Source organism: Anser anser (assembly GCF_964211835.1).
Source record: "Anser anser genome assembly, chromosome: 1".
In the NCBI taxonomy this organism is placed as follows: Eukaryota; Metazoa; Chordata; class Aves; order Anseriformes; family Anatidae; genus Anser; species Anser anser.
Window position 1 is genome coordinate 104,066,997 of NC_139720.1, and position 22,236 is coordinate 104,089,232.

Here is a 22,236-nt window from a genome sequence, read left to right on the forward strand (position 1 = left end):
AGTATGTGCTGAACTGCATGTTATTCCGTGACATGCATTAAAACCCATGTTAGGATAGTGATGGTTACTTCTGGCTTTCTGACCAATGTCTTGGCTTGACTTCTGCATTTTACTGCACATGCCTTTAGAGGAGTCTCATCCCTTTGTCTGCTGACTTTCATCTTGTTTCTTGTACTATGGTCAGCCTTCTGTGAATCAAACAAATAAAATTAAAGCATCAACCATTGTCAATGGTCATTAAAAGCTGCCCCCTACGATTCTTAGAGATGCAATAAAAGAAGAAGGTTTAAGTAGTACTTCAAGAAATAGGGAGAATGAGATGAAGGACACTTAAGCCTTGGTAAAGGGGGAGGTAGAGTTCCAAGATTTGGGTTGTTGCTGCTCTCTGGATTATGCCTTGTCTTTGTATTTCATGCTGTTTTCCTTGTTAGTAGTTTGGATGGAACTGTTCCTGGTGTTATGTCCATTGCATTTTCCTGCAAGACATTTGAAAAAATAGGAGCTTTTAAGGTAATAGGGCTAAACTGGAACAAGATGGTAGAATTGTGGCATTCAGATTCGGAACACTGGGTTGAGCCTTTTGGGGTTGCGATCAATAGCCCTTTGTCAATTTGTTTCTTTCATTCCAAAGGACATAGGAATAAGTATTGCACAAGTTACAAACACCACAAAGTCTGACAGTACTCCGTGACCAAGTTCTTCTTAATTGTTAGTTTTTTCTGCATTATCTAAGTTAGAAGGGTGGGAGGAATGCATGGCAATTACATCCCCAATTTGGCCACATCAGGCTGGTGGCACATAATATTGTTGGTTTTCTTTTGCCAGGTGGTCATGAGAATTTTGCCAAAATGATTGATGAGGCGGAAGTGCTGGAGTTCCCAATGGTGGTGAAGAACACGCGGGGTCACCGAGGTGGGTGTGAGGTCAGAGGTGAGGGCAAGGAATATTGTTAGCAGCACTCTTTAAGATTTTGTCTTGTCAAGGGGTAATAGTTAAGAAGGTCTTCTGTTAGGTGTTGAACTTTTTTTGTAGTACTTCTAAGTTCTCCTAGCCTCAAACTTCTCAATATTGAGAGGGCTGCACACTGGAAAGCAGTTTTAGTAGAACATAGTCTTGGAATAGCAGGGGGGATAGGTGTTCAAAATAATGGTGCATTGGTGACTTTTGAGAGGAAAGCTTTGAACTGGATTAATGGAAGGTCTGGCTTTAGGGATGCAGAGGGAAGCCTACATGGATTTTAGGGATTTTTCTAAATAGGCGTAAGAAATGAAGTCTTAGTTCATTGAATCTTAATTTGACTTTTCTTTCTAATTGACTTTGTCGGTAATTAGGATTCTGGTTTAAATACAATCTCATATACTGTTTGCCAAATGGGATTGATTCCTCCCCTCCCCCGAAAAAACTCTGACTGCTAGTGATAGTGCAGCAGGTTCAGATGAAATTTTTCTGTTATTTTTTTTTTATTATTTTATTTTAGGTGTTGAAATAGAAAGTGTTGAACTACATTGATTTAGTTTAATGGTAGCTAGTGATCTACTAAAGGAAACCAAGTTCAGAATTATTTACACAGGAGGTCACTGGTTTTAAAACCAATTTAATAAATACTAGCAGTAAAAAGAGTCTGAAACTGATGTTTCACCACATAAGCCAGGAGTTACCATAAACAAACTGAAACATTTAAAAAAAGCCACCTCTTCCTTCTTATTGTCCCTGTCTTTGTTCCCACATTGTGCTGCTCTGGTGCATCTCTTCTGCTGACATGAGTATTTCTGTAACCGGATAGTAAATGGATTCAGGAACAGATCTTAGCTAAATCTAGACTGGTTATGTTTACTTGGATTAATTCCTTGCTTGAATTATCATTTACTTTCACAATTTCCTGTATTGATGTAATGGAAGAGTGAGAGCAAAAGGCTGGGGCAGAGGAAGATTTTGGCAGTCATACCTGTTTATGTGGTCTTAAAGTGCTTGCAGAGCTATGAAGCAAAATTGGGGCTTGTCTTCGTAGTAAGCTCAGTTTGACAAACGTGGATTTACTGAAACACTGGACTTCACTTGACATTACCGGTTGTTAAGATCTAGAAGTAATTATAGAGTTTGCAGCTATTGACTTGCTTTTCCATTTTTAGCCAGAATTCATGTCCTGGGCTGCATTAGGCAAAGTATTGCCAGCAGGTTGAGGGAGGTGTCTCTTCCCCTCTACTCAGCCCTGGTCAAGCCACAACTGGAGTGATGGTTCCAGTACTGGGCTACCCAATTCAAGAGCAACATGGAGCTACTGGAGAGTCCAGTGAAGGGCCACAGAGATGATTAAGAGACTGGAATATCTCCCGTGAGGGAACACTGGGAGAGCTGGGACTGTTCAGCCTAGAGAAAAGGCTCAGGGGAATCATATTGGTGTGATTAAATACCTGAAGGGAGTGTGCAAAGAAGATGGAGCCAAGCTCTTTTTAATGGAACCCAGTGCCAGGACAAGAGGCAATGGGAGGAAATGGAAACAGAGGAAGTTCCCTCTAAACATCAGAAAACACTTTACTGTGAGGGTGACTGAGAGCACTGGCACAGGTTGCCCAGAGAGGTTGTGGAGTCTTCCTCCTTGGAAATACTCAAAAGCTGTGTGGGCACTGTGCTGCACATCCTGCTCTAGGTGTACCTGCTTGAGTAAGGGATTGGACTGGATGACCTCCAGAGGTTCTTAAAACGTCCATTGATTCTGTGCTTCTGTTTACAAGTTTTTCTTTAAAGCACTTTAAATTCCATGAGTTTTAGTGCAAATTTATCAGAGTGCATGCCCTTTCACATTAAGAGAGTTGGGGAAACCTTTTCAAATTAATTAAAGAGCAGCCATTTGCAAATGGTATTTAGAAAATGAGGCAAGCATGGTTATAGATGCTGATGAATAAAAGTCATGTTCTTCTAAGCCCATTTTCTGCACAGTTAAAGCTGCTGCTGCAAATGTGCCAATATTATTTTTGCAGAGATGTCATGGTGCAGCATAATTACCAAGAATTAAGTAGTTCCCCTCCAAGGAGTCATTCTTTCTGTCCAGTTTTAGGAGTACAGTAGAATTATTAAGTGCCTGTAGGAGACTTAGAGTTGGGTATGGGAGAGATCACATGGAGGAATTTGCTTTTTTGGTCATGATTTTAAGTCTACATTCTGCTGCTGTTTGTTATGAGAGATTCTATGTTCCTCAAGCAACTTTTTTTGTTAGACAGACCTTAAACCCTGAGGAAGCAGAGGCTGTCCCAGGTGGGCTTTGGAGCACTTGCTGGAATGGAATTCTTAGCACGTTATTTCTCCTATTCTGCTGCTGCATTTCTGTTCCTTTAATTAAGATAGGCAGTTCATCAATTGTTTTTTGAATTCTGTTAACATTTCAGCATTGTTAACATTGCAGCATAAATGAGTGACAATTCTGCCACAAAAAATCAGTGCAGCCTTATTGGAAAGTGTAAATCTAATACAACATAAATGAGTCTAAACAAAGTGGGAGAGGAGTTGAGAGAAGTGGCTGAAGATGGAAACAGATACCTTCTTGTGAGACTAAAAAGAGATGGAAATGGTAGAATCTTTCAGGAATGCTTTTCGTTAGTATTAGTAAAATTGGAAGAGAAGAGAGAAGTCTTTGATGTGCTTTAGAAATGAAGGGGAATGAAATGACAAAAATCCTTAAGACATTTACTTGCAAAAAAGCCAGTGATTTTAAATTCTAAACAGTTTCTTCAAAACTGCAGTACATACCATTTACTTTTATGTTTTGTGGAATATTTTGCTAAATTTATCTCATATACTTTGGAGTCTAGTGTTTTGTTCTGAACTTAGTTACTCTAATGCAAAGCCTCATTCTGGAGTTGTGAGTTCTTAGAAGTACTGGGAAGAGCAGCTGTCAGCATCTTTCCAATAGTTAAATAGCCTTGCAGTGGCATACTAATGATGTAAGAGTTCCTAGCAGCCTGTTCTTTAACAGTTTCATGCAAATGGTTTCTGTGCATCAAACTTGTAGTCTGTGGATCCAGTCTTTTTAGATGAATAGCTCCATGCTATTAGTTATTTACTGCTCTTTTCGTGTTGTTTTCTTTTTTTTTACTTCTTTCATCTCTCATTAGGGACTTGTACCAGAACGGTTTGAAATTACAAAACTGCCTCCTTTATCTAAAGCAATGGTGTTTTTTTTTTTTTAATTTTAATACTGTTCTCATGGCTCCTCAACTCTTTCAGTCCTTGAACACTTAGAAGCACTGAAGCAGTGGAACACTGATGTCCACAGAAGAATTTGTAAATGGATATAAACTACAGATGAGGCACATGAGACTGACCAGCATACTGGTCAGAGGTTTAACTTTTCTATGTTTAATCATTGATGCAGCTCAAATTGGTAGTTTCTTCTAATCCTACAATGTTCTTTTTCTTCATACAGGCAAAGCTGTATTCCTGGCACGAGACAAGCACCATTTGGCAGACCTGAGCCATTTGATCCGTCATGATGCCCCTTACTTATTTCAAAAATATGTTAAAGAGTCCCATGGCAAGGATGTACGTGTCATCGTAGTAGGAGGCCGTGTGGTGGGCACCATGCTCCGTTGCTCAACAGATGGGAGAATGCAGAGTAACTGCTCACTTGGTAGGAAAAGCTTTATTCATAGCTTTGATCAAAATACTTTAATCCAGTGGAAAAATGACAAACCCAACTGAAAGAAGCTGCAGGTTTTATTTTCTATTAATTGTGTTTACCGTTGGATGTTTACAGAGAAAACATGAGCGTGAGGAGTAAGTGAGATGTACATTGCACAAACCCATAATCAGAGACTATTTCTGCCTGAAGTTTTAGGTGGATAGGACAGATGAAAGGGAGTGGAAAGTTCTAGGAACACAAACAGAGCAAATGATGTGATAGTGGCAACATCATGCTAATGCCATATTATCATTCATTACATCCTTTTAAGAGGAACGGAAAAAGAAGGAAGATGGAAAAAGAGAGCGAGGGTGGTAGAGGAGACATCCAGTTGGCAAGAGGGTAGAGTGTTAAGAGAGAAAACTGTTGAAGGCAATCAACAGTTGGACTACATATGCAGCTGCTGTGCTGCCTTAAGTGTCAGTCTCCTCCATGCAACATTTTTTTTGCTTAAAAAACATGTCTGTGAGGAAGAGGAAATTTAGTGCTAATATCCTTAGAACTGAGTTTCTGCGTCACTTTGTGTGTAGGATAGGAGAGGATTCTTAGGGTGGAAGAAGGAAGTAGGATAGAGGTTGCCTGGCTGGTTATTTATCTGAAATTACTGAAACTGAAATTGACCTGAGCAGGATTGGATAAAATGTGTTTATATGCAATACGGTTTTACTAAGTCAAAATGCCTGAAAGATTTTAGTTACTGCTTTCTTGATGCTTAGGAAATGTAACCTGGAAGATTTTTCTGCTAAATGTTTTTATTTTTCTTTTATATTTTTAAATTTAAGAGTTATGACAGATTAAGGATTAAGTCTGTTTCATTTAATACTTAGATTATGGACTGTGTACTGGACCAGCTGAGGTGCAGACACAAATTTTCCAGAATTCTTTCTTTAGAGACAGTAACCTATGAAGCAAGCTGAGAGGGACACAAGTAAAGATAATATCTTTACCCTCTTCCCCCTCGATTATGTCTGTCAGACCTGTAGTCTTATCTGGAATATTTGTTTTAATTTTGTTGGAAGATTTCTTCTTATAAACATGTATAGCAAACATGCTATACAGCAACTGTATACTCCAACTCTATATAACTCCAGCAAACTGTAAAGGAAGAAACAAGGGCATGCATAGAAAGCCTCTGCCTTAGAAGAAGAAACAAAGGTGATTTGTTTTGTCATCCTTTTAATATCCCAAGATTGTAAAAATGTTATTTTTTTTGACTAAAAAGTCAGTAGCTACCATTTTTAAAAACAAACCATAATCTTGAACTGCCTTTGGCAGGACAGAGTCTTTCAAAACCCTGCTGTGACTTCAAGTTCATTAGTAGTCACTGTGGAAAGGAAGTCACTTTGTGAATCATCATCAACACTATGCTTGCAGGATTGTTTTGGAGCTTCACAACCAAAGTGCACCAGCCAGTCAAGAATCATGTTGGTCACCTGTGACCAGATTAGAGACAGCAAGTTTTTTTTCCCCACTTCTTGCAGGTGGTGTAGGGATGATGTGCTCACTGAGTGAACAAGGCAAGCAACTGGCAGTCCAAGTATCAAACATCCTGGGGATGGACGTGTGTGGCATTGACCTGCTGATGAAGGACGACGGTTCATTCTACGTCTGCGAGGCCAATGCAAATGTAGGTTTCATTGCCTTTGACAAGGCTTGTAATCTAGATGTAGCTGGTATCATAGCGGACTATGCCGCTTCTCTTTTAACCCCCGGTCGCTTGACGCGGCGCATGTCCTTGCTCTCTGTGGTGTCCACGGCAAGCGAGACTAGCGAGCCAGAGCTGGGCCCTCCAGCTAGTGCCGCTGTCGACAATATGAGTGCTAGCTCCAGCTCTGTCGACAGCGACCCTGAGACCACGGAGAGAGAGTTGCTCACCAAGCTCCCGGGGGCTCTATTCAACATGAACCAGCTATTAGCCAATGAGATCAAACTTCTTGTGGAGTGATGCCACGTGTAAATAGATGACCAACAGAACTCTCTCTTGTAAAAATTTCCTTTAAACCAACTTGCAATGCTGTTTATCAGAGAAGCTCAGAGAAATGAGGAAAGGGGAGTCAATCAAGAGAGCAAGATTAAAAGACATGCGTTCTGTGACTGCTGCCCCTGTGTTTTTGCAGAACATAATATTGTGTTCATTCTTCAGCATCAGTTTTCTAATGAAGATGCTCAATTCACAACCTAAATGGAAGTTTTATTTGGATGCTGCTTTGGTCCCCAGACATATTGCAGTGCGCATGTATTCACAGGAAAGCATTGAAGCATGATTCACTGGAAGATTTTCAGAAAGCTCTGGCAGCTCTCTAGAAACTTCCAGGAATTAATGCAGCAGTTAAGTCTCTTCTACCTCTGTAAGGCTTGATCCTGTAAATTGCTCAGTGCCTTTAGTTCTCAGTGAGAGCTGAAGGTGTTAAATGCCAGGTATTTCAATGTTCCTGGACACCTACTGTTCCCTCTCTTGTAGGTGGGAGCCGTAGGTTCAGCATACTTTTAAAGTCATCCCTTTCTGACCTTGCAGGATATGGCCCTTCAAATGATGAGGCAGAGAGAAGTGTCGTTTGACTTAATGTGAGCTTTCTGTACAAGTCTCTAATTTGTGCCGTCTTGGTATTAATTGGCAGCTTTGTGTCCATATTTCTTTATAAAGCTTTTGAAGGAGGATTTCTAGAACTTGTGTTTTTCTCATTTCAACTCCAGATTTTGGAAGGTATGCAGGGGAATTTCTCATTATATTTGTGGCAGAAGTGTCACGTTTTAACTATTTTTGCATGATTGGAGGAGATAAACAGCACTGTAATGTTTGGTATACAAAATAATGTTTAATCCAATGTGAAAAAGAATTACACTAGTTTAAAACAAACGTGCATTGACTTGTATTTGTTAGTGTTTTAGTCTTTTTGAGAGAGATCTGCAATGTTAATGTTCTTTTTTTTTTTTAATACATGCTAGTCCAACACTCCCTTCTCTATGCCTGCATCTTTACAGTGGCCAAAGTGAAAACACTGCAGAATATTTGCTAAGAAAACACTGAGTTAAAGCCTGTACAGTTTTTTTTTGGGGGGGAGGGTGATATTTTCTGTTCTTCGGGGGGAGAAATGTGGTAAGTGTGGAGGAGTGAAAAGTTGGTTAAAAGTGATTAGAATTCTAGAGGTACTTTAGAATAAAGCTGCAGTTCATACAATACTTGCAAGGTTTACTTTTTCCCCGTTGAAAATACTTAAAAGCTGATGTCAGAAATCCAAAGAGCATAACTGGGGAGAAATACTAAATTCTTAGTTTTGGGAAACATGCAGCAAATTAAATTTAAAAAAAGAAAAAAGAAAAAAAGAAAAGAGAGCTCAGCCAGAATTAAAAAAAATAAAAATAAAAAACATATAACCTAGGTCCATATACAATTAACAAATCGATCCTGGACCCTTATGTGTATGTGGTGTGAGTGCACACACTTGTGTGTTTGTATATGCACATTTGCTTTGCTTCATTTCTTTTTGGGTTTTGGCTGTTTAGATCCTATACTTTTTCTAGGCTGCCTGATTTTCTTAGTCCTTCTGGCTGTGCATTTTCTCATTCCCCTTGAGCTGTTTTGGAAAAACAGATAACCAAAACAGATATACTGAGTCCATTTTTCAGTCCCTATCTTCCCCCTCCTTTTCCTCCTCCCTCCTCCCTCTGTTCTCGTTCCTTTCCCATTTTCTGGGTTCATAAAGCCCTGGAACTATATATATGTGTGTATGTGTGTGTGTCTATATATATATATATATATATATAAGATAGAAATATATATATATATATATAAACATAAGCCTCTTTTTTAAAAACAAAGGTAAAATGTTTACAACTGAAAAACAATCTTGTGAAAATAGGGTTTGTTTGGAGGGGGGTTGTGTGTGTGCAATGCTGCTGTTTTCTGGATACTTAATGGAGCATGTCCCATGTACCCTCTGAGGCTCTGCACTGCCCACCTCTGTGGCCCCTCCTCACCTCTCTGCTGCTCTGCTGTTTTATCTTCACTTTGGACCTTAGACACAACTCACGGACATTATGCAGAGAGTCTTCAAGAGGCAATAAACAGTATTAACCTGCTTTCATGGAAGTTTGATCATGCTTCTTTGTACAGTTTGTTTTTTTTATTATTATTATTTTATTTTAAAAGGAATGTAATAAAATGGCTTTTTTTTTTGTAGAATTAAATATTATTATTAAAATCAAGTGAAAGGTTGACTATTGGTGTTAAGCAAGAGAAGTGGACCAGCTGGTCCAGCAACAAAAGGAGCTTCAGCAGTCAAGGTATTTTCAAATCTTCTGAGCCTTCAAGTGCACAGGTTATACTTGAAGAATATAAAGGTCTTCAACTTCTGTGAACAGTTGCAGAAACACAGAACACAAAAGAAAACTAATTTTCTAGTCATTGAGCAGTCTCTTCAGAGGCTCTTATCCCCTGGTTTGTGTATCTAAGGGGAATTTGGGTGTTAGTTCTTTGTTTTTTTTCTCCCTTCCTGTTCCCCTCCCCCCTTTTTTTTTCTTTTCCTTTTTCTTATTAGTGGTAGGTGTGTGCACTTCTTGAGACGCTGATAGGGTCAACCCTTCCCTTTTCAGCTGTCACACACATTGAGCACATGTAGGATAACAGCAGAGAGTAAGCATATGCTTGTTGGTACAATAGGACCTCTGTATTTCTATCACAGGAGATACCTTTGAGAGTAGAGAGCAGGTAACTGAATATTCCGGACTGTTTTTTTAAGGCTCCATTCTATTTTGTGGAGAAATGGTGTGATGCACAGGAACTTTACATTTCTTATCACCCTTTCAGAATGTCCAGGTAACATCCTAAAGTAATAAAATTTGTGAAGTAAACATGAGATTTTTTGAAAGACAAGCAGTGGGTTGAGAGACTTAAAGTTTGCTTCCCTTGTGATGAGGTGCTCCTCTGTGGTTGGTGCTTCCCCAGCAAGTTTGGAGATAAGTCTTTGCATAGTGGTCAGGGAAGAAAACAGTATTTGAAACATCACGTACGTTTGTTTGTACGTAAGTTATTGATACTGCATATGGAAACCTTGCTTGAAGACTCATTGGTATGAATAGGCACACTTGTCTGATATATTTACTCAGTATTTATCCATTGCTTTTGAAATAGTGAAATGTGTAGAATGGGATGGGTTGTGGAGGGAGCTTCTTGTTTTCACTTAAAGCAAAAAAAACACCACCACCCAAATCTAGTCTGTTGTAACCAGGCAGTATTTCCCATTTAAGGTGAACTTTACAGGTATCAGCTATATATGCTGTATTTCCTTCAGTTACATACGCTGAAAAACACATGCTAAACTTTCATGCAGTTGCACTAACACTACCTCTGTACTTGAGTTTGGAAGCTTATGGTGAAAAAGTGGTCAATGTAGTGCTGGATTATAATAGCATTAATAGATCTGATGGTGATACAATTATTTTTGTATTTTTTAATGTTTGAAAGAGCCAGTTAGAAACTTGTTTGCAACAATAAGTTCCTTAAACTACATCTGATAAAATTGTTTTTTTTTTCTTTTTTTGTAACAGTGCAGATTTTCTTCTGTTAAATTTAATATGCTTATAATTGATGTCTTGCTGTGTCAATATATGGATTGTATGTTAAGCTTTGTATTTAATGCTTTAATGTGTTTTATAAAATGCTTTTATGGAATGTTATACCATGTCACCCATAATGCAATAGAAGGTTAATGCTTGATGCCGATGTGGACTGTTTCCTTTTTGTTCTGCTAATGGTCACTCTTGGAGCATTTTCTTCCACTTCGTGGGCTATCTTCCATGTGTGATACTTACTCAGGACATAACCTCTGGAACATCGGTGTTTGTCAAATGCAAAGGATACTTCTTAAGATGTTACATTGGACTTCAAAATCCAACACGTGACATTTGCTAAATCTTTTCTCCGCCTTGTTGTGGAAATTTGTCAGTTAAATGTGTAAGGGACCCTAAAGGATTAGAGAGACTTTGTGGAAACAAATCCCATGTACAGTATCTTTCTCATGGCTCACTCTTTTTGAGAAGGTTTATGGGCTTTATGGCTGGTGTGAGACATACGACCCACTCCTGTTCTCTCTATGGAATTGTAGGTGCTCGGACAGGTAACCTCTGTTGCTACTGTCTTTTTTAATTTTTAATTTTTTCACTGTTCTAGGAGTTGTTTTAAACTGAACACTGCAGGATCTATAACCAGGTGTTTGCTGGCTTTTCCTTTTTTTTTTTTTTCTTTAAGTCTTAATCTTTGAGGGAGACTTTCGGAGCATTCTGATGGTGGATCTTGCTGTTGGAAGTCTCCAAGCCTCTCATGTTTCCACTTTGAGTTGAAAAGTTTTTGTTTTGTTTATTTGTTTGAACTGATGACAGAAATTTGATGCACGAATTTTGGGTGGGTTTTGTTGTTGCTCTATTCTGTATGACTTATTTGACTTATTCCCTCCCCCTTCCCCCCCTTTTTTTAACAGAAATGTGTTCTAACAGTTCGCACTTTCTTACTGTTCTTTGCAAAACTTTTCAGGAGCCAAAAAAGTCAAACAATCCAGAGAAAACCTTCCCTTCTCCCCTTTCCGGTGGCGAGAGTGAGAACTTATGAAAAGTCCTTGAGAATGTTTCTTCCTAAACTTTTCCCCCCAGTAATGCAAGCGGGTAGAATGGTAAACGCAGCAGTTTGGTGACATCTAAAACCGACCTGTTGTCAGGTAAATTGACTCTTTTCTGCTCTTATGTAACCTTCGTAAATTTGCTAACTTGTTTGCCTTCCTTTCTTCCTGTTTTCCCAGTTGGTCCATTTTGGTGAAACTTTCTGAATGATTTTACTAGTGATATTTAGATAAATCTTACTTTTCTTTATATCCCCTCCTTATACATGCTGACTTTTAAGAAGTCTGTCATTGTCCTTTGCTTTACTCAGATGAGACAAAAATTAGGGCAGGTTAAAAGTCCTCTCATGGTAGATACATGAGAGAGTTTTGTAATACATTAATTCTACCTCTTTATCACTTTTAGGTAGTTTGATTTTAAGTGTACTATTTTAGCTTAGGTTCTTGAAAGATATAATGCTTTCCAGTTGCAAAGTGAGCATAACATTTAACTGCATCAATTGGGAGCTGAGAGGTACATAAAAACGAGTACTAAGGAAATTAAATTAAATTTACTAAAATTCAGTAGAGCTGGATCCTGTGAAGAGGACAGATGGGAGAATGTGTGTTCTAGAGGAAAATAAAAACAAAACAAGTTGTGGGTCTGATTATTTGTTAGCAAAGGATGGGGGATACAGTTCATGTTGCCCTCGCTAATAGATCTAAATACCTGTAAATGTTATCCTTCTCTGTAAACTCTCTCCTTTAGTCTCAAACCACTTCAAAGTTGATGAGAACTTCAGGTTTTATTTTGTGCGAAGAGGAGAATCTGTATTTTATATACAGTGGTAAATATCAGACAACTGGAATTCCATTCAAAGTAGAGGAATGCTAACCTTCAGACAGGCTTCCAAGTTTCCTGATGCCGTGTTTTATTTCTCATGACATCTGTAAAGAATTAGCTTTTGTTTCAATCTTTTTTTCTGTGTACTTTAAATAACTCCTCTATATTATCATTAAATACTGTACTTTTCTCAGTTTATGTTTTCCTGGAACGCAGCAAATTTGTCAGCACTACCATAAATTACATCTTCAGATTACAGTGGGAGGGAATCAGTTTGGAGCCAAATTTTGCTCTCAGCTATGCTGAGATAAACCTGGAATCTCTATGTGGTATCCAATTTCACTGGTATAATTGAGAGTATAATTTGTTTCTTTAATTTTACTTTTAAGATAATTTTACAGACATGTTATACTTATGTTTCTAATGCTTTTTCCTTTCAGACACACCCGCTTCTTGCGTCTCAGCACTGGGCAGGCCTATTCCTTTATTTGTGTAATATTTTTGTACATCAGCTGCTATAGGACATGGGTGTAACACTTCTCAGGCATGTGGTTGGGTGTCTTTCTGGGGGAGAGCTTTGTGGGTTTATAGTAATGTCTAAAAAAGAATTTATTTTCCTCAAATTTGTTGAACAAATTCACGTTGTCTCATGGTTTAGTATCTCCAATCTTACTTCCAAAGTATTACTTGAAGATTTTCTTGAAAGAAGGACAGTACTAGTTCTTTGTAGTGTCTGCAAATGATCTTTTGGGGGGAGAGTTAATCAAAATTTACTGCATTCTGCAGAAGTTAATCTTTAATATTGCTTGAAAGATGTTTTTACAGATTATGCTCCTGCCTGCTTATGGAATGGCTTTCAAAGCCTTATTGGTTGTTCCTTGCTCATGTTGATTGTTCCCAGTGCTTTGCCTGGTGTATAGGGAAACATTGTAGAACTTGAATAAAAACATGACATCTTAGACAAAGGATGGTGATTATGTAAGTGCTGAACAAGAACTTCTTCTATATGCCCTTCTGCTGCAACAGAATATTAAAACTGGTAGGTGGCAGCAGCAGCAGAAGAAACTCATGTGACTGTGACCTGAGAAAACTACAGTACTGGGAGAGATGGATTGCAAAATATTAACTGGAGTAATGGGGACGGAGGAGAGAGGCAGAGTCCCTGAACTGTCCTTTTGAATGGTGAGTCTAATTTACTGAATTCTAACCATCACAAGACTAGCTGTATTACAGTAGGCACATGGTTCTATCTGATTTAATGTTTGGTTACCTGATGTCCTAATTCTGGTCTTTCAGTCAACATTCCATTTTCCTCTCTGCTTCTGTAAGGTACAGTATATGCCCTAAAAATTTAAACTTCACTTAAATTGCCACATCTTAAGAATATGGAAAACTAGGGCTGGAAGGAATTAATCTAGTCCATTCATCTATCTGCCCCACAAGAAGATCAGTCCAAGTTATGCTGTTGATGACGTTTGTTTTAACATTAAAAAAAAAAAAAAAGGAATAAATGAGGAACATTGTGCAGTTTTTATCTACAGATTTTTATTTTTATGAAGGGAGGAAATGACCACTGTCAGACAGCGGTCAGTGTTACGGGCTGAGAGCTTGTCTAATTTTTGCTACTTCATTTTGGCCCATCTGCTATCTGATACTACCTTTTGGGTGATTCTTTTATGTACTTTTCAAACATATGTATGTCTTCTTGAAATGTTTTTGAGTAGTTCATCACAATTGTACTTGGTGGTAACTGACATTGCATGTGTGTAAACATATATCTTAACATTTCTCATCAGATATTTTTTCCTCTGCATCTAAAGCCTGGTCCCCCTTTGAGTGTGAAGATCTTTTACTGTTGCCCACATTCATTGTTTTTGTCCAAGGGGCATAGTTTATAGATGCACATAGTTAGCAGCCAGTTTCATGTTCTAATGACACTTTAGGAAATCAGGATTCTCTGGTATAAGGTTTTCTATGTGTAAAAAGACTCTTTGAGGCTGTCCCTTCTGTTTCTGAATCCTGGCCTCTTTTTGGTTAATTTAGCTAGTCATTTTAGTAAATCCAAACTGGTAAGTAAAGAAGATAAATTGCTTTTTGGGTGGGTGTACCACTCATTAGCCCATTACAACATAAATAATATCTTATTTATTGAGATATTTAAATATCTTTACATGTTGCATTTAAGAAATAACATTTCTACATAATAATAAAATATTTATATGTAAGGGTTAGGTAACAGGTTGATTACAGGTACAAAAATAAAAGTGCAAAATGCCTTAGACACCCAAATGTTGTCAGTTCCAAATTTGGAAATATTAAGAGCTCTAAACCAGAAAAAGCCAAAAAGCAGATCTATTATTCTCTTCTGTGAATCTTATATAAATATTAGTTATTGTGTAATAATACTTATAGAGCACAACTTAGATTAAATGATAGATGCCTTAGAAACACCATGATAGTAAAGGACAGTATGCTTTATCGAGATATCATATATCTCAAGATAGAAAAAATACTCAAAAGACCAAAAGTTAAATTTCGTATGGAAGTGGGAGACAGTGAGAAATGTAAAATCTATAGTGTTTCTGATGTAATGACTAACAGTGAGTAGTTTTAGCCACCTCTTCAGTTATCTAGACTTCAATGTCTCACACGTTTTTGATTGTGCATCCCTTTCCCATAAAATGTTTTTATTTTGTGTGTATCTCGTAAAACATTTTGATTATGCACCCCAATATATGTATATTCATTTATTTATACAGTATGTACATGTACTACTGTACTATTATGTACATTATTAAACATAAACAGAAATAAAAGATCAGATAAAGATGAAACAAATTCTGTTCTAAAAAGTATTTCATTTAATTTATTAATGGTACCAAAATAATTTCTTTTTGCGCCCTAATGGATTGTCTTGTGCACCCCGCTTTGGAGACCAATGATGTAGACATCATCAAAGAGTTATTGTTGCACAAGTAGTCAGTATGTTTCATCATAACAAGACCTCCATGTTAACTGTATCTCCTACCAGAGATTAAGATGCTGACATCCAGTAAGATGACTTCTGTTTCTGAAAAGAAAAGAAAATGGGAGAGAAGAGCCAGGTTATGGAGGCACTGATGAACAGTCTAGCATGGGGGGAAGTTTGAATCTGGATCAGTTGAATTTGGAACAGTTATCAAGTATTAGCTGATAAATTCCAAATTCCATTTCTGTAGTTATCTGGGATGGTCATGCTAAAATTGGAAAGAATACTTAAACATGGGAACTAAGCTGGATCTGAGTTTTTGATATTCAGGCCACCAAAGAGTTTCCAGTGCACATCAGGTACCACCTAGGACTACAGACAACTGATGTGCTTTTCTTAGCAGCTTGTCAGTTCTCATAGAGCTTGTAGAGGTAGTATGTGGACCACAGGCTTTAAATCGCAGAACTGAGTTACTGCAGAGTGAAAGGGAGATCAAATGCACAAAGTAAAAAATATTTTGGACAGAGATTTGAAAAGAGTTATTGAATATAACAATGAGCAAAGTCTATGTAGCTGATGAAGCCCCATAGAGAAAGTTTTTACATCCAGTAAGACAGCAGAGATGTGAAAGGGAGAAACTATCTTCTGGTAGTAGAGGCAAAGGAGTCTAAGCATATATCAGTCTGTCATCAGAGATGGAGAGAAGGCAGTAAAAGAGCTTTTGCTGATCTTGAGCATTCCCAGCTTTTTGTTGTAAGGAGGAATATCACCAGACTTTCTGTACATAATATATGATAGGCATGCTAGCCTTTGGGGACTGGATATCAAGGAAGAGAGCTGAATGCTGATTATAGAGCTGTTGATATGGAAACTAGCTGTAGTACTTGCCTACTAGAATGGATGGTCATGTGGATTAAAAATGTTACTGTGCTGAGTCTAGATGACAGTAATTTGTGGAAGGAAGAGTTGGTCATCTGTCCCCGAACCTGTGAGCTTTTGCTTCTCAACAGTTTTTGGAAGCCATTTTAGGTAAGGCTTAGAGGCATAGAAATGTATATCAGCCTTTTTAGCAGGGACCACCATTTTAGGTGATTCAGTCAGCTGTTAAGGAAAGATTTTTTGGGTGTAAGACAAGCATGGATTTAGAGTATTCTAGTAGATCCTCCACATTTTTACATGTGACTGTTGATACAAAGTGGTTTTTTTTCTACTAGATACGACATAGTAAAGCAACCGATACTGTTCTCTGCAACCCTGATCTGGTGTGGATTTGAAGAATGGAAAAATGATACTTTCTATTCTTATTCATAGACTTCTGTGGGCAGGGAAGGGTTGGTATATATGTGAAGGGAAGAAAGGACAAGTTCCTCACTCTGGAGGAGAAGTAGGTTATGAATTAGGCTGATAGAAAAGTTGACGTTTACAGTGAATTTAAGGAAGACCATTTCGAGGGTGTTTCTGCATTCCCCTTTTGTTGCATTTAGAAACAGTGCAAGTGTTAATAGAATGTACAGAGCCCGGATAGTAGTGTATCAGCATATTAAGTTCTGCCTAGTTTGTGGGTGAGAAAGGGCTCATAAAAGATTTATGTGAATTTCTGTGTCTACTAAGTCTACTTTTTTACTTGGAGGCAACTGGTAGATGCAATTACATATAATTGTCTCAGCAATAGATTTTGGTTTTGGTTTGGAAGGAGATGTGCTTAAGGAGTTATATATGTCATTTGGTTGTTCATTCCTATAGGAAGCAGAATTGATAAGCAGTCAAAATGCCTACCTACAAGATAGTGATATCCAAAGCCCAGTCTCAGTTAGGCACTCATTGATGTTGCTAGGGAGAAGGCTTTTTGGTATATCTGTTAATAAGAGGAGGTAAAGAGACATGTGAGAAAGGACTTTGAAAGTGTTGCATACATCAAATTACATCTTTCGTTGCATTCAGAACTCTTTGATGTACTTCTGTACATGTATGTACCTTATTAAAAAGAGTATTGGCTGCTAAAATGTCTCTGGTTCTTCAGGCTAAGGTCAGTTGAACAGGGGAAATAGGTTTGGAGAGCTCTCTAACTGAGAAATGTTGGCTGTGCTGATCTGGATGACTAAGTGAGTACAGAGTTCGAGCCTAACATTAATTTTGCAGGTCTTTATATTTTTAATGTAGTAGCAAAATTCTTTGTCAAACAGTATATTGAATATTTGGTACCAGAAAGTACAGTTGCGTTTTCCCACCAGTACTATATTACATTAATCTGTGGCTTAACCTAAGATATACACAAAATAAGGAGTGAATTTTTGTTTTAGACAAATTGCAATACAATTTCAAATATGCTTCAACACAGGAACGGAATAGGAATGGAGTTTTATTACAGGGCATTGAAATTTTTTTGAGTAAAATATTTTAATCAGAAAACACTATTACATTGATAGTTTTTTGGGAATATGTGCTATTTCCAGAATTTTATGGGATGATTGCTCACGTACAAAATGGCACTTGTTAAAGTGGGAGGAAAAAACAGTAACCCAGTTGTTGCTGCCTCTTTGGCCTGTCACACATTTTTGCTATGCATATTTCCTGTTTATGGTAGAAGCAATGACACTACTAAGCTTCCTTGATACTTAGTTTATCAGTGTCATAAAGTACTTACATCTTAGGGAGGAAGGATCTGGACAGGTGAATACAATACACAGTATTACATGGACAAACCAGGAAGGTGTCCCGAAGCACAGAAGGAAGATTGAGCAGAAGCTGTATACACAGGTATCCATTCAATTCAGTTTTATCAATGTAGTAGAAGGCTGGGAGTCAAGATGACTGTTTCAGTCATACGATGGCGAGGAATGGGAATGTTGTATTGACTGTTGGTACAGCTGTAAATATATCGCAAATATTTCATATCTGGTGTTTACAAGAAGTGTGGTTTACCCCAGGAGGTGTGTATAGTTTGTCTTCCTCACTACTACTATGCAAAGTACTGTCTGCTAATGTTATTCCCTGGATTCTGTCTGTTCATCAGCATTGTGTACTAAGCACAAAAATTGTATAGTATTTTATGAGTTCCAGGAGGACACTTTAGAAGCTGGTGTTTATATTTTCCCGTCCATCTTACAAACGCAAGGGCAAAAGAAACAACAGAAATATTAGTTACTTGCCCCACCTATCCTTACAGCAGTGTGTGGGAGGAGTAGCACAAATGTATTGTGATGTAGGAATGCTTGTGCATGCCTAAATGGAAATGTTTGTTTACCAAATGGCAAATATGGAAGTCTTATCTCAGGAGATACTAGGCAGAAATAAGTTGCAGTTTGACTTTGCTGAACTTAATATACAATTTTTCCTCCACATGAAATGTTTCCACAGGAATGTAATGCTTGTGAAAAGTTGATGGATCAGCAGTTGCAGAGACTGAACTCCTCTACCTGCAGGAAAGGTAACAGGAACTAGATTTCACCTTTAGAACGCTGTACCTCACTCCTTGAACTGGAAGGGCCTTTTCCTAGGTCAGAAGAGGAGTTTGATAACCCATGGCTCCACCCTTGGTGCACCTGTAATACAGATATCAAGGAAATAAGATAGATGCCAGTTACAGAAATCTTCTTTATGATGCCTGATTGAATTTTTGATGCACAGTTTTTTGGGAAAAGCCTAACTCTTTGAACGATTTTTTTCTCTAGGTTTTCTGCATCAGCAGGATGCGTGCTTTCCTTCTTACTGGGACACTTATCTCTTGGTAATGCCCCCTTCACAGTAAAGGGAAGAAGGGACAGACCAAAAGTAAAGTGGAATGGGGGAATGTCCAGACATGGGGTTAGCAGTCATAATGAACGCTGTCTTACAAACACAGAGAACTGAATAAAAGAGTTAATACTTCTAATTCATGAGAGTGTGTGGTTTTTCTTTGTGTCTTCTTTACCAATTACCCTTTCTTCAAGTGCTGGTTAACTTCAGAAATCTGTTGATCTTGCAGCTTTGATGTAGACATTAATGACAGAGACAGTGGATCAAGTGCACCCTCAGCAACTTTGCAGATGACACAGAGCTGAGTGGTGCAGTTGATGCAACAGAAGGAAGGGATGCCATCCAAAGGGGCCTGGACAAGTTTGAGAAGTGGGCCCATGTGAACCTAATGAGGTTCAACAAGTGCAAGGTGCTGCACCTGGGTCTGGGCAAGCCCAGACATGAGCACAGACTGGGAGAAGAACTTGTTGAGAGCAGCCCTGCAGAGAAGCACTTTGGTGTTCTGGTGGACAAGAAGCTCGACATGAGCCAGTGTGCGCTTGCAGCCCAGAAGGCCAACTGCGTCCTGGGCTGCATCAACAGAGGAGTGGCCAGCAGGTCGAGGGAGGGTATTGTCCCTCTCTGTTCTGTCCTTGTGAGGCCCCACCTGCAGTACTGCGTCCAGCTCTGGGGCCCCCAGCCCAAGAAGGATGTGGATCTGTTAGAGCAGGTCCAGAGGGGAATCCTGAAGAAGATGAGAGGGCTGGAGCACCTCTCCTGTGAAGAAAGGCTGAGAAAGCTGGAGCTGTTCAGCCTGAAGAAGAGAAGGCTCTGGGGTGACCTTATTGCAGCTTTTCAATACTCAAAGGGGGCTTATGAAGAAGATGGAGAGCAACCTTTGCTTGGGCAGATAATGTTAGGACAAGGGGGAAAGGTTTTAAAGATTTAGATTAGAGGTTCGGAAGAAATTCTTCACTCAGAGGGTGGTGAGACACTGGAACAGGTTGCCCAGAGAAGCTGTGGATGCCCCATCCCTGGAGGTGTTCAAGACCAGGTTGGATGAGGCCCTGGGCAACCTGATCTAGTGGGTTGCATCCCTGCCCATGGCAGGGGGTTAGACATGGATGATCTTTTGGCTCTTCCAAGCCAAACATTCTGTGATTTTATGGTTCTATTATTTGATACAGCTAAGCCAGAAAAATAAGACACATCGGATGTTCTCCATCATATTGGGCTGGTTTTTTTTGTTTGTTTGTTTTTTGTTTTTATTTTTTTTCTTCCCCCAGCAATTTAATTCCCAAGCATTCTAAAATGCTTTGGAAACCCAGTGTCAGGCCTTGGTTTTATCAGTCATGTTATCAGTTCACCTAAGTCCCTGAGAGTACAAGTCTTGCGGGTTTTAAAAGGAAAATTATGCTATCTTGATAGCATTTGTGACTGCTAGAGAGAAACAGAACTGCACCTCTGTCAACCAATCAGAGATTCTTTATTAAGATAAGGTGTGTTTGAATCTGGGGCTTTGGCAGTTATGTACGTGGATACGTGAATTCTTACTATATGCTTTTCCTGACAAGAGCTAAGGTTATATAGATCTTGCATGTATCTCTTTAAATTTCTTGTTAGTGAAACACTGTGAAGACTTAAACCGGTGCTAGTTGTGTAAATAGTTTTGTAAATACCTCTTGTTCTCAACAGGGTAGAATGTTAAGTTAATGAAGATGTCTACTTTCAATTCAATGTCTCAGTGAGCAATAGCCAGCAAACTTCAATACTGAAAAGATCAATAGGTCTCTGGCTCTTGCACTCATTTAGCAATTTGGGGAGAGGGATTGATCTCCTTGCAGTCTTCATGTACCTCACTTAAAGGCTCTTGCTAAAGAGCTATGGTCAAGAATGTGTTAGTAACATGTTAAGTTTTATTTCTCTTTGTATTTCTTTTGTATCCTTTGGATATGAATACTGGGTATCAATAATTATATAGTACTTGGATATTCATAATAAAATATTTGAATATTACTATTTGACTCAAACGGTACAGTGGAAACAGCATGAGAATATGCCTATGATGTTATTACTGACCTGTGCTGTGACAGTTAGGAAAACTGGGTATAAATGGTTCCTTTTGCACTTCTTGCATTTCCTCTTAACTGGAATTGTGGTTTTGTGCTGGCTACAGAAATGGAGCACTTGTAGAACTTGGGTCTGCTTAGTGTAATGAGGTCTTGGGGTGGAGTGCATTTGTATCAGGGCCATACAGGGAGAGAGGCTGTAACTATGTTTATAATAAGCTCTGGAAAACCTCTGTAACTTGGCTGGCCTGCATTCCCAGTTGTGCATGATCTAAGCAGACAGCACTGTTTTGATCACTGTCTTTTGTTTTTCTGGGTCGTTTTCCTTATCTTTTGCTCTGTCACCTTGATTGCTTTTCCAACCCACTCTTTCCCTCTCTGAACAGCTTGGTTTATTACTGTATATTTACTTTAGGTTATCTCAAGCTCTAGGTATCAGATTGGAACTACTCATTGAATCATCTTCTCTGCCACTTTCTCATCCCACGCTGTCATCATTTCAATATTTTTCCAGATACGCTACTTCAGAGGACTTCCTCTGTTGGGATGGTAATGTTGAGAAGGAGAAGCACGCAATACAATGTCAAAGTTGCCTCAAAAGCCTCAGAGGTGTAATACGTGGTGGAGAGGCTGCCATTCTGTACTTGCTCTTCTATAACCCCCCAAGTTTAGCCTGTTGGTGCACAGGCTAGTAGGCAAAACACAAGCTAATAATCATAGAATCACAGAATGATTTGGGTTGGAAGGGACCTTAAAGATCACCCAGGTCCAACCCCCCTGCCATGGGCAGGGACACCTCCCACCAGACCAGGCTGCTCAAAGCCCCATCCAGCCTGGCCTTGAACACCTCCAGGGAGAGGTCTCTGGGCAAGCATTTCCAGTGTCTAAATACCCTCCTAGTGAATAATTTCTTTCATATAACTGATCTAAATCTACCCTCTTTTGGTTTACATTTTTTATTCCTTGTCCTATCACTACACGCTCTGATAAAGAGTCCCTCCTCAGCTTTCCTGTAGGCCCCCTTTAGGTACTGAAAGGCCGCTGTAAGGTCTCACCAGATCCTTCTCTTCTCCAGGCTGAACAACCTCAACTCCCTTGGCCTGTCTTCACAGGAGAGGTGCTCCAGCCCCTTGATCATCCTCGTGGCCCTCCTCTTGACTCATTCTAATACTTCCATATGCTTCTTGTGCCAGGGGCCCCAGAGCCAAACGCAGTACTCCAGGTGGGGTCTCGTGAGAGCAGAGCAGAGGGGAAGAATCACTTCCCTTGACCTGCTGGCCATGCTTCTTTTGATGCAGCCCAGGATACAGTTGACTTTCTGGGCTGCAAGCACACACTGCTGGATCGTGTTGAGCTTCTCATCAACCAACACCCCC

At 39.0% G+C, this 22,236-nt stretch overlaps 1 protein-coding gene across 5 annotated transcripts in view; it reads left to right on the forward strand.

Annotated features, from left to right (window-relative positions):
- RIMKLB (ribosomal modification protein rimK like family member B) overlaps positions 1 to 8,490 on the forward strand; it is a 49,455-nt gene extending 40,965 nt beyond the window's left edge. For 4 of the 5 annotated variants that reach the window (XM_083827220.1, XM_083827221.1, XM_083827223.1 and 1 more), the window contains 3 exons: positions 826 to 912; positions 4,421 to 4,624; positions 6,157 to 8,490. In XM_083827220.1, the coding sequence (XP_083683346.1) occupies positions 826 to 912; positions 4,421 to 4,624; positions 6,157 to 6,620 (755 nt within the window). In that variant the 3' untranslated portion in view covers positions 6,621 to 8,490. The remainder of the gene's footprint in view (positions 1 to 825; positions 913 to 4,420; positions 4,625 to 6,156) is intronic. The other variant, XM_083827222.1, reaches the window with a different exon arrangement.
- The last annotated feature ends 13,746 nt before the right edge of the window (positions 8,491 to 22,236 follow it).